Below are 17890 nucleotides of genomic sequence, written 5' to 3' on the forward strand. Positions count from 1 at the left end.
AGGGATTTTTTCAGCATTCTCTTTAAAGTAATCAACTTCATTTCTGTGCTGTAAATTTATTGCAAGTCCTCCGTTACCAATATTTCTTATACGTCGTATCCCTACGCCTAACTTGCCAGGATTCAGGTTATCAGTTAATTGTCTCTTTGTTTCTTCACAAGAGGCTCCCTTCTTATCGCTATAGACTAGAACCGTATATTCTGGTGGAGGCGGTTCATTTATATTACTGGTTTGTTTTACTCCCTTTAAAACATCTCTATAACACGGTAAACTAGAAACATTTCTACCTACAGAACCATCAGATGTAATATCCCTTTGGGTGAGCATAGTTTGCTGAATATCCTTCATAAGTTTCTTAGTTTCATTTGCTTGTATTTCTCTAAGTTCTGCTAAATCTGCTTTGGAAGCTATTCCAGAGAGTGTTTCTTCAATTAGATTATTGTTTTGCAGAGTATTTTCAGCCAGTTCAATAACTCTTGTAAATTGCGTTATTATATATGAAAGGTGGCATTCAATGCCGAATCTAGCATTCCGGTATTGCTTTGAATATTTCTTAATCTCCTCAATGATACCATAAGCGGCGTCATGAAATTTTTGTGTCACAGATTCCATATTATCCAAAACTATATCATATGCCTATAAAAATATGATTAAAAACAGAAAAAATACGTTACTTCCGGTTGAATGTTCTAGAAATCTATGGAATCAAAGGTCAATGACCGTTGCCATGGTGATCCAAAGTGGGAATTGGAAAAAAAAGCTAAGAATTGCGATTATTCAAAAACTATGAAGACTGTGACAACAAAATTTTCACAATAGTTTACATTTAATGTCCTAAAAGAACTGCCCGAATAGTTTTTGGAAATAGCCCACTGGAAGGAAGTTATTGGCATTCGAAAAATAACCGGAAATGGCCAATATCTTCATAAATATTAGGTCTGAAACCTCAGAATTTTAAACTTGTACTCACGAATGAAGTGCGAAAAACTGTCTGTACCAGGTTCCGAAAGATTGGTTCAGGGAGTCCAGTAAATCAAATTCGGAAAATCGATGTTTACAAAAAGATATAACTTCTGAACGGAAACTCCAAATTAAAGAAAACCTCCACGGATTCTTAATTTGAGTACAAAACGCTTTCAGAAAATATATAACACTTATATAAAATAATAACATTTATGCTAAAAATCTCGAAATATCCAAGAGCAGAAGTTTCCCACAGCCAAACTCTTTGAAGTACCGGAACCGTCAGTTTGGTGTCACAGCTAAATGTATGTCTAAATCCCATTTAGATATACATTAAAAATCATAATAGAAATTAATGAATCTATGATTATAAATTTTTATAGGCCATTGAAAAAATTATATTTTATGTTATATTTATATATTATATTATATTATTTATATTCAAACAAAAAATCTGAGATGTAAAAAAATTACACAAAGTAAAAACTTATGACAATTTAGAAGGCAATCTAAATTGTCATAAGTTTTTACTTTGTGTAATTTTTTTACATCTCAAATGTTTTTCTTTGGATATCAATTGTTTTTNGTGTTCATCTATTTAGCCTGTGCAACCTTTGCCAGCTTTGAGTGTTTGTGGAATACAGTCGACCCCCCTATAACGCTGTTGATTATTCCATTTTATATGAATTCCACGTTGTACGAGTCACTTAGATTTTACAAATACGTATGCCGGGCTGTGAACGGCTCACGTATTTGTAAAATCTAAGTGACTCGTACAACGTGGAATTCATATAAAATGGAATAATCAACAGCGTTATAGGGGGGTCGACTGTATTCCACAAACACTCAAAGCTGGCAAAGGTTGCACAGGCTAAATAGATGAACACGATAGTCTTAGCTGAGTGACAAAACTTGCAATTGCCTGCAACCTGAAGTAGGCCAATTTCAGGGGCTGCATCTCACCAAGAGATAAAATTCCCTTGACTTTTTGCTCCTATGGGTGCATTTACTTTTAGCTCCGATCTCGCCCCTAGCGCGCTTAGCCTGTATACTTTTTGTTAGCTACCAATGAGCACGGTGTTTACTTTTCGCACCGTGATGTCATTGCTAGCATTCCTAGCGCGCTCGGCGTGCTCGGAGAATTTACAACGAGCTTGGAGTTTGTTCAAAGATGGCGGCGTCCATTACTGTGTATACTTTTACGAGCGTGCTAGTATGACGTCAGACTGCGCTAGGTGTCAGCTCGGCGAGCTTGGAAGCTAGCAAAAAGTAAACGCACCCTATGTGTATGGTCTACAGCTCTGGTAAGGTCATTCGGAGATAAATCCCCAAGCACTATAACAGTAACGTATTGACGTAGTGGACAGAACCCAAACATGTAAACACGTGTCTGTTTTATGCAAAGTGAACATTATGCAACCTAATTACAGGATGAGGAAGCCATCTATGAAAGGTCATTTAATTATTTTGTAAAAAACATTAATTTTATTTGAAAATGTATTAAATTTCTTCCCATACAAATAGATTGCGTAATAAGTGCAAAAATTGCAATAAAAAAGCTATTTAAAATCATAAAACTCTACTTTTTTGTGCTTAAAATCGAAACAATTCGTCTGGTCGTCTGCCTTTGTAAACTCTCGAAGGTCATTCGTCAAATAATCCACTCAAAAACATTCTTAAACAATAAAATCGTAATATAAACGGAATTCGTTCGCTTTAATAACATTTCCTTCAACTAAATAACATAAATTCGCAATAAAATAAACTCACAATTTGTTTACCTCGTCCACTTCCTCACCTAACCTTCTAAATCAAAATGGCGACAAACTCTCGTCCCGATCACTACAGTCTCTCACCTTTATCATATTAAATAAATAAATAAATAAATATTTTATATATCTTATTTAATTAAATCTCCTACAATTTATTAATAAATATATCGAAAGCGTAAAACTTTAAATATTTATAAATATTGTTCCGACCATCTCCGTATTGTTTTATGATATATCATTTATCGTCTGTTTCAATTTTAAAAATACATAAATGATGATGATTAAGTTACATGTATTATTTAATTAAGTATCAAGAAATTTATTAATAAATATATTGTAGCTTTGATTTATAAATTTTAATTATTATTATTATTACGTTCTTATCGAATATCGTCTGTATGGTGGCCGCCATGTTGTTTGATGATGTAACGAAGTAAATGTCCATTAATCAGACTTTTTTTTGTCAATTTAGCGAATAAAATCGGTAAGTTTAAAGTCGAATTTTGTATATAAATCGATTTGAGACTGTTTAGATTCGTAATAAACGTGTATTAACGTTAAAATAAGTTAAAAAATGCCATTTTTCGCAGTTATAAAAGTCGTTTGGTCTTGATGTTCGTGAGACCTTACGTCACCTCCATTTAAAAGGTTGATTTCTCATTAAATCTAAAAACCAATTAACGAAATATACGTTTATTGTTCGATCTGTTAAGCTTTTATATCAAAAAAGTAAGTGTCAAACTTTATTAGAAGTCAATAAATAAACAGCTCATATACCTCTTCGGTTAAAGTCCAGATACGTAGACTGTCATGGCGGCTCATCTCTGATTCCAGCAAACAGTGGGGACGCACGTTCTAACCTAACCTAACCTATTCTAATAATTTAATTGGTAATAATTATGGTAATTTATTAGAATAGGTTACGTTAGGTTAGGTTAGAACGTGCATCCCCACTGTTTCCTTTCTTTTGTTTGCTGGAATCAGATGAGCCGCCATGACAGTCTACGTATCTGGACTTTAACCTTGATTTTATCTATTTCATTGGCTAAATAGGCAAAACAATTTATAAATAAAACATATTCTATCCTAATTGAGAATATACAAAGGCACGAATCGGTATAGTGGTTCTGAAAGTTACGGATCCGCCGTATGTTTGGGAAGTACAGATGTGACAATCCCGATGACAGCGTTTGGCAGACTCGGCGGTTCTGGAGCCATTGAGTATTTTTATATGGTAGCACCATTTCGGAATGTGTTTGGTATATTGACGTCACAATAGCGTTTACAGCTGACTGACGATGGCTGCTTCTTGCTCCTTTGCATACATCACCTCATTCAGCAGATGTAACTACAGCATTGAAACACCTTTGCTCTGTTTCAACTGTTGATTAGCTGAATGCAGTCATTGAGTTAACCTATCGTGGGATGCATTTCCTAGTCGAGTAGCTAAGCTGACTTGCCGATCTTATGGGAGAAAATTATTGTATCTGCTCCTTGAAATAATCATACGTCCATCTCAATACATTACACTCTCTATCCATAGAAATATTAACAAGGTTTTCCTTATGTCAGAGTCTCGTAAACTTTTCATCTGCAACCCCTTCTTAAAACAATGTTTTTTAGACCCCATTTTACAATGAAGTTTTTGTGACTCCCTCTTTCATTGCATGGACTTTAACCACCAAACTGCAGCTCTGAATGAAGTAGTTGGGACTTCATCACAGCATAGAACATACCCACAAAAGTAAAAAAGTCAGAGGAACTGACAGTCGACATGTGACCCTTTGTGCGATTTAGCCCCAAAATAAGTCCATCTGGAATTTTGAAGACTCTCAAAAATGCGGTAAAATTTAAAAGCGTAAAAATCCAGAACCATTTATCAGAACAATGCTAAAAATCAACTTGTTTTCCACGTTACTAGAGATGGCCAAGAGCTTGTAAAATACCAAGAAACACCATTGCACTGGCTACTTCCAGGACGTAGTCACACTGCATGCTCTGTTTAGCCTATTATTTTGATTGACAAGCAGTCTGGTCAAACCTTTGGATGTAAATATCTCGCCAAGGGTCATAATTTGCTATATTATTTGACTTTTTTGATCATCAAGGTGATTCAAACTTCCACAATCATAACCAGTTTTATTTGGACATAAGTAATTTCTTTTTATGGGGATTCAGAATGTAATTAGAACATAGTTTTTTTTTTTAAAATGAAGCATTATTTTATTGGTTGTAACCACACGACATAGTCTTCATTACTTTACTTCAAAAAAAAAAAAAAGACGTTCATGCTGGAGAGATTCTCTCTCTCTCTCTGTAATTGATGGCCACAATATCAATCCTCAAGTTGCCCAGTATATATCTAGTTTTTCAGATGTTTATGTTGGGCCACCTCCCAAGTTGAATATAAGGTATAAGCTTGTTTAAGGTTGATCTGAATTTAATTCTCTGTAGAAAGGCAGTTTGTGGTTGTGGTAGACTCTTTCTAATATAATAAAAGTAGTTTTAATACCTTTCGGGCTGAATTAAATGTTCTACTTTTATCTGTGATAAACAGCAAATGATATATAAATTTAATGAATGGGGGATATTAATGAGGAATTTGCATAATTATTAAAATTGCTTTAGTAAAAATTTTGTAGAAATGTATCATTTTCATCTACCAACATCTTTTTGCATACCTTTCAATTATATTTAACAATGCAATACAGGGTGTAACAAGACGATGGTTACAACTTTAAGGGATGATAGAACATGGCAAAAGTAACAATTGTCGTAATACAATGCATAGTGGAATGTGAATGCAGAAACACTGTAAGTATGAAGATCGTGGAAAATGAAAAGTTGTTTTAATCATGATATTTACAATAAATAATGTTTCATTTACAAGAATTGCTCAAATGAACAACCAACATGCATCACAACAGTGATGGAGTGATTGGTGTATATTTTGAAGATATCTGGCATGGCACATACTTCAGGGCATCTCGTAAATGAGGCTTTTCAGATGTGAGCAAAGAACAACCCTGTCTCACACAGTTGTTTGTGCAGATGCTGAATGGTTCTCTGATCAGCAACCGGCGTATTTGGAAAATGTTCCTGGTAAAGTCATTACACTTCAACGGCATTGTCATTTGCAGCTCTGTATGTGAAATGCATATCTACCTTCTCAGCATTCAAATACTGTTGCATCTATGCAGCTATACAACTTTCAAATGATGATGTGTGTGCAATGTGGCCTTCTCACCAGCAAGTGTCCTCTTGCAGCAAACCACTCAGCTTCCAACCACACATTGTATTATGATAATTGTTACTTTTGCCATGTTCTGTCGCCCCTTAAAGTTGCGACTGTCTTTCCTGTTACACTCTGTTCATCCTGCTGTATAAATAGAATATTTCTTTCTGTGAATTCAGTTCATTAGTAGGAAAATCTGAAAATGATCAATTACTAGTTTCAATTTGTTGAAACAAGGACTGAACTCATGTTACATGTTGCTTCACATCTTTTAATGGTGATAAAACCTCATCATATCCTCTTCAAAATTTCCTTTGGCTCTTGCACTGATAACATCAGTTTTTGTAGATAAGCAGAATTATTGCCATTTTATCTGTTTCTTCTTACTTGGAAAAAGTATTTTCTAACGGGTTCTGATTGAATTTGCATATCAAAACAAACTTCTGATTCTGAAGAATTTCAATGCGTAAGGAGTCAGCTGGTACAGAAATTAACCGCTCTTTTTTACAGTGTATAGGAACCTTTTTTCTTAATTTAATTTTGATGACTGAAATTTACAATGTATAAAACCAAATTCAACTTTATTAGTGCTCATAAATTCAAGTATAATTTTTCTAGTGTTTTTAGGACAAACCTTATTAGAGAAACAATACTTAATTTAAATATGCAAATTCCAATTAAGCAGTTTTGATTTTATTATAAAAGTTAGCCTTTATTCATTATGTGAAAGGATAATAGAGTATGTCAATAGAATGTACACAAAGAAGGGATTTTTCGATATTCCCTCCATGGGGGAGAGGTGCAGGATTAAGGCTTACTGTGAAAATCTTGGCTTCTATTATACTATTTTAGATGCGGGTTTTTGCGTTTTTGATTGCGTTTTAATAGGGTACGTCAAGAGAATATACACTAATAAAAAAAATTTCGAAAAATTTTCCCCACGGGGGAAATGTTATACATTTATAATAGATACATTTTGAGCCACAACAAGGCGTGGCGGGGTCTGCTAGTTAGTAATGTAAAAAGTTGGTTGTTCGTTGATATTATCCTTTCAACTGCACTGTTGTATAGTCTTCCAAGTGCTACCTGAGAAATTCCTGAAAATCTTCACAAAAATAAATAGAAATGGCATGAAACATCATACTTTCTGAAGACAAATTTATTAAGTTTTGCATGTTTGATTTGAAAATAAGTTTTGAAAATTCTTATACGTGCATCCTTAGAAACATTACATATTAAAATTTATTTATGAATGCTGCATCATTAACAGGACATCGAGGAATTGCCCGAGAGGTTCAACCCGAGTGTTCAACTTGAAGCTTGAGGAAGTGGGCCAATAGATGTACTCTTAACAATACAGGAGGGCAACTTCCTTACCCAGGTATACAGAAAACCTACCTATTATCCACTATTTATCCATTCTGAATTCCAGGACCTGTACAAATGCTAATTTAATCCAAACATTGATTCAAAACATTATAAAATTTTAGTTGTTTTATTTTAATAAATTAAGAACAAATCTAACTGCAATTCAATGTGAAATCAGGTATTGTAGCATTTCAACTCGATAGAATCTCTCTCAATATATCACCAAACAGACATGCATTGTTTATTTTGCATGTTCTGACAGCATGACTAAAATACCAGTACAATATTTTTCTTAAAATTGAGTTTTCATAGCAGAAATGCTAAATATATTGGATTAAAAATCTAAAACTTCAAATGTTATTTTTAAGAAGTTTATTATCATGCAATAGTTAGGCTCTGAATCTTTATTATTTATAGAAATAAATTCAATAAATCATACTGGGTATATGTAAATAAGCACTATGCATAAAATAATATCCAACCAGAAATTACAAAAAGAAAACTATATAAAAGCAAACATTTACTTTTAATGTAGTAAATAAAATAAAAGGGATCAATGTGGTATTTTTAAACTTTCATAAGAAAATGTTATCAAAAGCCTTAGTGTTATTTTATTAATACTTTTGATGATAAATGTTAATTTAAATCATCATCATACAGTAAACCCTCTATTTAAACAAAAAATTTTCAGATGTGATTAAATTAATGTGATGTACTGTACATTGATTGGCTTAGATATTTTAACTGATTCGTTTTTTATATAAACATCAAGTGTCATTAACGTAGTTACGCAAAGTTATAAAATACAGTAAACCTTTGATTTTACAGACTAATTGGAAGAAAGGAGATTGTCTAAGAGACGAATTATTTTAAATTTGTTCACATATATATACAGTCGACCCCCATAACACGGGTTCCTATAGTTTGGATTCCTATATCACAGCAAAAAAATTGTGACAGCATTCGTACAAACATGCTAAAAAAACTCGTATAATTCGGTAAAACGTCGTCGCCGACTCGTGTCGCAACAGGATTGGTCGAATCTAGGCCAATAGCAGATATTGCACAAACCATTGAGTTTAAACAAGCGGCAGACCTACTAAAAACCATTTATTATTTAATGGCCATAAAAATTATATTTATATTAATGATGTCTCCAAAGTTCGGTGAATTTTTTGCAAAAAAAATAGTTTATCAGGAAGCACACGAGCGCCATTCGATGACAAGCTCCACGACGAAAACAAGCCTAAGCAATGGCAAGTAATCCTACAATTTTTTGTTTATAGCATAGTTTACATGGATTATTCCCAAAAAAATTATACATATTTTGGAAATGTTGAGTCAAATTAGTCTAGAATTGATTAATTTTATGGAAGAAACCTTTCAAACAGCCACAGTCCGTAAACTGCATAAGTGCCAGGCTGTGATTGGCTGGATTCATAAAAACCGGAACGTATCTACCGTGTTATAGGGGGGTCGACTGTATATATCTTTTATAAGACGACTTGGTAATATAAATATTGTCACTGTTTGTTTGGATTTAATACTATTTTCAGATAGTAAATGTATAGGAAGAACTGATTTTATTGATAATTTTAATGCTAAGATTTCTCAAAAAACTTAAATTCAATAAATCCAAAGATGACATATCAACAGCTGCCTAAGGAAAATGTGTACTGTTTAAATGTCAATGATATCATTAATTTATGAAATTATCTAAAATTAAATGAAAGAAAATTATTTTTCAGATAATCATGAAGATTCATGAAAAGCATTACAATATTAGCCAAATTTCTGTGAAGTCCCATGTAGCTGTATAAGAAAGCAATTATGGTTATGGGCGGTCACTTTCGTTACTCAGTATGGGATCCGCCTCTCATTGTGGCTCAAATTATAACTATTCAGAGTATTTTTTATGCTTCTTTAGGATTGTGGATATTTCTTACTAACATTTTGAGCAGTACAGCTCATTCTTTAGATCAAATATTTCTATATCAGGTGAGTGACAATTGCTGTTTTTACATTATGATCAAATAAAATTTATTTTTAAACCTATTTATTTTACAGCAAATACATGTGAAAGATTTTCATGGACAGTGCATTGTAGGATCTTATTTATTGAATTCATTGTGTTGGTAAGTTGAGAACATTTTATAATTTGTAAAACTTGGAACAGATTACAGTTTATTTCTTGCTTTCAGTTCATTGGGACTCTGGTATTTTGTACAGAGAACAAAACTGTGTTTGGACTTTACTGTAACTGCCCATTTGTTTCATCTGATAGCCTGTTGGATCTACAACAGCAGTTTTCCACACACGTTATCCTGGTGGTTACTTAATATAGTCTGCATAACTATCATGTGCGTCTGCGGAGAATTTCTGTGCATGAGGACTGAATTGAAAGCCATACCTCTCAGCCTGGGTCCAAAGGCTGATTTGTGATGTGTAGTTGTAAGTCTGTTTCTCTTTGTAATAAAAAAAGAAGCAAGTATCATTCCCATGAAAATAAGAAGCTAAAATAAACATACACACAATTAATTTGATCATTTTATTTCCAAATAGAGGACTGTTAGCTTGTCAAAATGCATACATACGAAAGAAGCTCAGCCATGACAATTCAGGAAGGCTTAATGATAATTACAAGAATCTTTACATATTCTCTGCCGACATTAAGTTATACTCTTCCACCACACACTGTACACGCATCCATTTTTTTTTTTTTTTCTTTTCTTTTAATTCTGTACATTCTCTCCTTCAGTCTGTATTTACACATCATATATGGATATACATGCTAAAAAGAACTAGAAAGGCATTTACGACACAGATACAACAGATTATTGCTCAAATATTTGATTAATCAAAATAATCCAGCTATTTAAGAATTGGGAAGATTCAATTACATCCTGATATCTAGCTTTTATGGATGGATTTCCTTAGACTCGCATCGTACTCCTGATGCTGTCTTTAAATCCCGAACTGTCGCTTGTGGACTTAGTTTAATAAACAACAGTTGCAGTAATGTTTTGTAAAATTTGGCGAGTAATTTGACAGTGATTAAAGAACTGAAGAAACTAGAAAGGTTACTTTAATATGTAAATTAAACCTGTGTACATAAACTGCAAGTAATGTGGAATTCTAAACACTTTGCATTGCATTTTCTACAAAAAGAAAAACCTCGGTTGAAAGATAGTTTCCACATCAAAGTCAGACTTTCAGACATCCTTCCAAACCTAAAATGCAATGAGTAAACTATAATGTGCAAATCTCCAACTTCTTGGATTGTTTTCCCTTTAAGGCAAAGAATGAGTGCATATAAAACTTTAAATAAAACTAAACTAATGCATTAAAAATAATAAACTATTTATAAACAAAACAATTCGTTCGTCAGTTAGACATTGTCAGCATTTTCTAAAATGGATTCTTCGTCTTCTTCAATCACTTCCTGTATAAGACTGCAACCCCTGTCTTCTCTTTCTTTAGCCAATATCTCTCTCATCTGTTTAAATTTAAATACAATTAAATGATTTTTTTAAAAGCGCCTTTACCTTTCAGTGGCAGAAATTTCATAAAATTCCACTGGAATTTAAGAAAATGGTGCACATTTAATTAATAAAAATATATTTAATTTTTTTTTTATCTAGTTTACATAGATAATATATTANTACAAATTCTTGTCTTCTTTGTCCTCTTTCAACATCACAGGAACATGATCCACACAGTGGAGTTGATATTTCTTTTTAGGCTACTTTCCTCGCCTATATTTTTTTACAATGTAAACAATTTTTTCGATGGAATCCATAGTCAAGGAACATTTTATCTGATTTACATAAATATAGGCAGGGAAAGTAGCCTAAAAAGAAAGGTAGACTCTACTGTGTGGATCATGTTCCTGTGATGTTGAAAGAGGAAAAAGGAGAAGACAAGAATTTATATTTTTGTATTGTCTGTAATACTTAGTATTTTTTCAATGTATTTTTTTTTATAATTATATTACATCCTGGATTTTTAGAATTTTTCTTTACCATTTTATTATTGTCATACATATTGTAAAGCATTCTATATAGATACATATGTTGTCTTACAATATGTAGAACACATTAAACAGTTTTTTTCAGATGCAAGAAGTTGTTTAATATGCATGATTTGGGCTTTAATATACATCTATATGTTTTTTAAATTAAAACTATTATTTACAAAAACTCTGTTGGAGGGGAAGAGAAGAAGGTAGAGAATTAGTTGGACTGTAAACATAGAAGATTAGAAAAGCCAGTATTGATAGCAGTAGGGAAGCTCAAAATAGAAACTGATGAATATTTGTGATTGTAAATGTTTTGAAAGGAGAAGACACTTAAGAAAGGAAGGAATTTTAAAATATTTATTTTTGTATATATTTATTTGATCTATATTTAATATGAACTAAAACTTAATTGGAAAATTACTCTCTACATTATTAAATGTTGAAATTATATGGCTTAATTTTCTATGCAATTGAGATTAAGCTATAATTCAAATGCTTAAAATTTTTTTATTCATGTTAACAAAATGAAATAAATAAAATGTTCTTAGATAATTATATAATAATTTCATATCTAAAAATGTAATAATACATAATAGATCTAATAAATTAAATATTATCCTTGATTTTTATTCTAAATTAAGAAATTTATTATTATAAGCAAAATTCTATTCATTAATTATGTTTTAACAGTTAAGTAATAATGTATAGACAAATTTATAAATGTTTTTTAAATTAGGGTCATATATTTTATGATTTTTGTAACAGATGGTTGTATTCAGGAAATAGAAAAGCTTATGTTCTGCCTTGATGTAGTCATTTTAAACTAGAAATTTTTTATTTTTATGATAATTTCGTATAAATTTATCTCTCTATATTTTTACTAGTTTCCAATGAATTCAAGTGAAGGCCGTTTGACTTCCCTGTCTAGCTCTGATTATGATGATTACGAAGATTTAAAGCCTCCTGATTCAGAGGATGAAATTGATCATAATGAAAGTAGAGAAGGTGGGAAAACTGTAAATCGTTTAATATNCTATTGTTGAAATCCCATTGTACAATATAAGCAGTAATAAGGAATGGCAAAGACCAACTTAACTTTAACAGTATATCAGTAATACAGTATATGAGATCTCAGTGGAAGACAAATTTTGGTGCATGCATCAAATATATTAGTTAAACACTTAGATTAACAGATGAAATATGTCAACATAAGATTAAGTTATTACCTTCTCTATAAAGAGGCCCGAGTGCAAGAAACCATTTGGGCCCTAAATTTTTTGTAAAGTAAATTGATAGTATATTGATAGCGTTAATTTTAGACAACATTACAAACCATACTATTAAACATAAAATAAATGGCATTTCTTGTATTGAATCTAATAGACTTTTAGCTTCGGATATTGCTGTATTATCATTACTTACATCAATAAATTCTTCTAGGGCATTACAAGTTTGTTCAAAGTGTATATACACTGCTTTAACCGAATCTATTTTGGCTTCCCAACGAGTGTTGCATAATGGTTTAAGAGTAATGTTTAAATGCCTTTGTAGAATTTCCCATCTTTTTGTAGATGCAGCAAATAAGCAATATAAACGTTGCAATATCCCCAAAAAAAAATTACAATATATACTGCTGGAAGTGGCATCACAAATTAATAAATTAAAAGAGTGTGATAGGCAAGGCACATATATTGCGTGAGGGTTTAGAGCAATTATTCTAGATTGTACACCTTTATATTTCCCTTTCATGTTGTTACCGTTGTCATATCCCTGCCCTCTACAATTCATAATATCTAAATCAAGCTCACTTAATGTTTTCAATAGAGTTTTTGCTAGTCCTTCTCCAATCACATCAGTTACTTCAGTAAACCCTATAAATGACTCATTTATAGTTAATCTTTTCTCTTCAAAATTTGCATACCTAATAATGATTGAAGTTTGTTCTTTATGGGAAATATCAGGAGTACACTCCATTTGGATACTATAGTATGTGGCTGCTTTTATATCGTCTTTAATTTTGTTAAGAACTTCATCTCCTAACGCAGAAATAATTTGTTCTTGTGATCTGTGTGCTAAATGATGCACAATTCTATTTTTCGAATTTTTTATTCTGTTTATATGATCCATTAGCACAGAGTCGTATTTACTTAATAATTGGATTAAACTTAAAGTAGTACGTAGTGGAAAATGGTACCTTCAGCATTCTTAGCAAAAACTCCTTTGTGTTGTACAGATCTGGTTTTAACACAAAACATTCTAAACTTACCAGTTATAATACTTGGCCATAAACCTGAATCACTTATATTCACTTGATCATATTTGTTATTGTCATTTTTGACGTTATTTTTTGATTCAATCATATTTGTATAAAAATATGGTTCTTCAACGAATTTCACAGTTTCAACATTTTCATTGCAAGACTGTAGTTTGTGTGAAACTTTCTTCTCCAGTTGAAGCTTGAATTGTAACTTCTGAAATCGAAACAATTTCATTGCTAGAATTACTTCGTAGCCAAGAAAACAATCTACTTGTGATTTTTTGAAATTTAGCTTTTCTACTTTTTTCTTTTCTGCTAATTTTCTTTTTTGACACCCAGAGTTATATTTCCTTGGCATGGACATGATTAGATCTAACAATATTAAACATTTTATAGTATGAATTATCAAAATACTATATGCTGGATCCCAACTGTTTGTAATATTATACAATATGGGGTGTACCGTACAAAAAACACTTAATTCCTTCCCAAACAACGAATATATTACCCAAAAAAGGTGGTGCGTAACAACCAATTTGATCTAGCTGCATACTTAATACCTAACTTACATCTATCTTAAAACTAACTTATATCTAGGGAAATAAGAAGAGGGATAGAAAGATAAGTAGTCGGAAAAATAGAATTGACTCACCTGGGATTTCTTTATACTCGGTCAATGTGTGCCTTGGATAGGACATCTTCTTGGAGATGGTAGTTCCTGTACTCACGATTTTTATTATTTTCTCTTTCTGTTCTCAGGCTTCTTCGAATATCAGCCTTCCTCTCTAACTCTGCGAGTAGACACGTCTTTCTTTCTCGTGCTGAACTCGAACTCTCACAGCTTCTCGGAGGCTCCTTAAGACTCCTTCTTAGGACTTCATCCCTTCTGTCCTTCTTCTGAACAAACTTTCCTATCTCTTCTTTCTTACTGAGATTTCACTCTTCCCTGGCACATTCGGTGTCAGGTCCAAAAGGTGCCAATTCTGCTTGTTGCTTTTCCCAAGTCCCCCCATCACCTATTGTTCTCTGATTTTTGGAACAGTTAATCCTACGCAGAGGCAATAACGGTCACCACCGAAAGTTCCAGAAATAAGACAGATAAAAAGAGATAGAAGAAATTATAAAAGAAACGTTAAAACTACGACTATATATAAATATACATATAATTTTATATGGCCAACAGCCACAGTATTATTTTCATTTCTTAACGCGGGCTATATGGTATTGAGATTTTTTCTAAAAAGTTCAGTTTAGGTGGGGATCGTCGGGAGTTTCCCAAATCAAATAACAAAAACTAAACACTCGCATCATCAAGAATTAGTTTGAAGATTGTCAAAATTCAGAGATCTACAATAATAATGTTTACAATAAAATGTACTTTTCGTCATACTGACAGCAATAAGAATATTGTCAAGTTTTCATGTGCAAGAGTACGTTATTTTAGTACTTGATAATGTTGAGGCCCCCTCAATCATGGGGCCCCGATGCATAACATCCAACGCACCCCCCAGATGGCCAGCCCTGGTTATGTGAGAGTTAGCCTAGGGTACAGGGTAGATTTTTACGCCTGTATCACTTACTAGGCACAGATTAACCAAAATCTGTCTCCGAAGTTTTGGATCGCGGGATCCGATCTTATGTCAAGATTCGTTTGACTGGGAGGGCTTTTAATAATGATCCAAATCGCGAGATTCGGATCTACGTCAGGATGCTGACACCAGTTAATCAATTGTTTTACACGCAGATTAACACGCGTATGCGATCTGATTCGGTCACGCAATTAAGAGGCATTTTAGTTGAAACGAAATAATAAATTTAATAAAACAAGAAAATAAACTCATACAAAATGTGGATAAACGAGAGACAGAACTACTACAACTAATATACAAATCAGGAGATAATTAAACTTATATTATATCCTATTCGCGATCGAGAGAGAGAGCTCACAAAATCGTTATAAAACATACGACCTGTTTAGTTGTCGTTCATCTTCTTCTCTGTATGTAAGGGACACTTTGGAGATAAAGTTCATTTACTTCTTTGTATGGGAGATCACTATGTGCACAAATATAAAAGCATCACTTCTATGTGCAGACTCTAGACTTATTCTGTATGTGACTCGTCTAAGGACGTCGGTCATCAGGAGGGAAACGTATGTGGAGTTTGGACGCTTTCGGATCTGTCGCTGAACTGCCCGAATTCTGACAAGTTCCCTGTATATCTTCGGAATACCGACCAATCATCGGCCCGTAACTCTTTCGTGAGAACGGATGAAAGGGGAATGAATGAGGGGTAACCATTTCCCATCTGAGCAGGATTTTAACCAGATAAGGGAAAGTCAGAGGATGCACTAACTTCAGTGAAAGGAAGTGACATCTGTTATCTGCCTATTCCCACGTTAAAACAGTATTTTTCTCACCAAAAATGAAGTAATATTTGGTGACATTATTTTAACATTATTAATAAAATATTAATTTAGACCCAGGGGCCTTTCGGGTCTCACAGTTACTACAACATAACATTGGCATATGCCTCATAACTTAACAATGAGATCAAACGAATAAAAGAGCCTGAACTATCTAAATTAAACCATGGAAATGACAGAAAAATATAAATAAACTTATAAGAACAGCTGTATTAGCATTGCAGAACATTCCTGAATGCATGGAGGCTACTATAAAGACAAGAAAAACCTTTTCAGGTCATTATATTTATTTTTATTATATGTTATATGTACATTTATTATGCATTTGATTTTTAATTTATTTAATATTTTTATTTTTTATGTTTGGTTTTCTTTTAAATATATAAAGAATTCCAACTAGAAACATTCTTCATTAAAGTTCAAATTTTGTGAAAGACTGAAATAAACTGTAATAAAAACAAACGCAACCACTGAGGAACCTTAATTACTTCCAGTATACATTTAATACAAATAAAAGTCATTAAAATGCATACTGGAAGTAATTAAGGTTCCTCAGTGGATGTGTTTATTTCTAACATTTACTATGTCCAGAAATTAACATTTTCACTACTAAATAACAAATACTAAACAATTATTTTAAATAATTTTTCTATGTTATTTTATGTTACTTATTGTATTATTTTTAATTTATTCATTTGATTTATTTTATTGTTGTATTTTTAAATTATTTATTGTATTTAAAAAGGCATTGTGCATATAAACATATATTCTAAACTTTAAATGTAATGAACATTATAGCCTATTTAAGTGATAGAGAACTTGAAGATAGACTAAAAGTAGTTAGTTTCAATAAAGCTATGCAAGAATTTTATTGATTTTTTTCCTATAACTTATTTAAAAAAATACAAAAATAAATAATTAAATAGTCAAAATTTATGGGCACTTTTTAAACCATAATGTAATTAAATTACTAAGAAATTTTGTACTAATGATAGACAATCTCATAAACAATTTTTGAATATAATTAATTAATTTAGAAATGTCTGGAAGAAAATATCAATTCAGAAAGGGACTTGAATGTATAGATTCTGCAAATAGGGCATATATGTTACCAGTTACACTATTTGGACCTCTGGTCCATGTATATATGTATAATTTATAATCATAACTAGCAGACCCCGCCATGCGTTGTTGTGGCTCAAAATGTATCTGTTATATATGTAAAACACCCCCCCATGGAGGGGGGAAAATTTTTTGAAAAATTTCTTTTTAGTGTACATTCTCTTGACATACTCTATTAAAACGCAATCAAAAACGAAAAACCTGCATGTAAAATAATATAATAGAAGCCAAGTTTTTCACGGTAAGCCTTAATTCTGTCCCTCTCCCCCGCGGGGGGAATATCGAAAAATCCCTTCTTAGTGTACATTCTGTTGACATACCCTATTAAAATGCAATCAAAAACGCAAAAAACTACATTTAAAATAGTATAAATAGAAGCAGAGTTCTTTACAGTAAGCCTTAATCCTAACCATCTCCCTTCAGTGGGGGGAAATTTTGACATGTATATTATATAAAAACACGTGTGTATTCGAATGCAGCGTTGTGTCAAAATTTCAAAGGAATTGGTAAGAACAAACGAACATTACATTTTTATTTATATAGACAGATAGAAGATGATCTGCTTTAGTTCATCCTCACAGAAAAGCATAATGCCTCACAGAAAAGCAAACTTAGGGCGTCATACTCGTAGCGCCATTTGTTGGACATAAAAGCCTTAACCTAGATGATATCTTTTAATTTATATGAATGTTTAACGGAATAATATACAGCCTATGTCCACCCTGAGGTT

General features: G+C 32.3%; 2 protein-coding genes across 5 annotated transcripts in view; both read left to right on the forward strand.

The window, feature by feature from the left end:
- Window positions 1-17890, forward strand: part of LOC111636607 (phospholipase D2-like) — an 85854-nt gene that overhangs the window by 26316 nt on the left and 41648 nt on the right. For all 3 annotated transcript variants that reach the window (XM_023381890.1, XM_023381888.1, XM_023381891.1), the window contains one exon: window positions 12241-12361. In XM_023381890.1, coding sequence (XP_023237658.1) covers window positions 12247-12361 — 115 coding nt within the window. In that variant the 5' untranslated portion in view covers window positions 12241-12246. The remainder of the gene's footprint in view (window positions 1-12240; window positions 12362-17890) is intronic.
- Window positions 3120-9832, forward strand: LOC111636611 (protein SYS1 homolog). Of its 2 annotated transcripts, XM_023381894.1 has the most exons (5): window positions 3128-3219; window positions 7241-7351; window positions 9087-9336; window positions 9406-9473; window positions 9540-9832. In XM_023381894.1, exons 3-5 carry the CDS (start codon window positions 9169-9171, stop codon window positions 9778-9780), a joined length of 477 nt encoding a protein of 158 aa, XP_023237662.1. In that variant the 5' UTR covers window positions 3128-3219; window positions 7241-7351; window positions 9087-9168; the 3' UTR covers window positions 9781-9832. The 2 variants fall into 2 exon arrangements, with proteins under 2 accessions (XP_023237661.1, XP_023237662.1); XM_023381893.1 differs by lacking the exon at window positions 7241-7351 and having other exon boundaries at window positions 3120-3219.

The sequence above is a fragment of the Centruroides sculpturatus genome, unplaced genomic scaffold (assembly GCF_000671375.1).
Source record: "Centruroides sculpturatus isolate CEXI.00-Female unplaced genomic scaffold, Cexi_2.0 scaffold678, whole genome shotgun sequence".
Lineage (NCBI taxonomy): Eukaryota > Metazoa > Arthropoda > Arachnida > Scorpiones > Buthidae > Centruroides > Centruroides sculpturatus.

Coding starts and splice junctions, on each gene's coding strand:
- LOC111636611 (XM_023381893.1), top strand. CDS start 9,169: ATGGTTATGGGCGGTCACTTTCGTTACTCAGTATGGGATCCGCCTCTC. Junction 9,337..9,405: donor ATCAAATATTTCTATATCAG/GTGAGTGACAAT, acceptor TTTATTTTACAG/CAAATACATGTGAAAGATTT. Junction 9,474..9,539: donor TTATTGAATTCATTGTGTTG/GTAAGTTGAGAA, acceptor TCTTGCTTTCAG/TTCATTGGGACTCTGGTATT.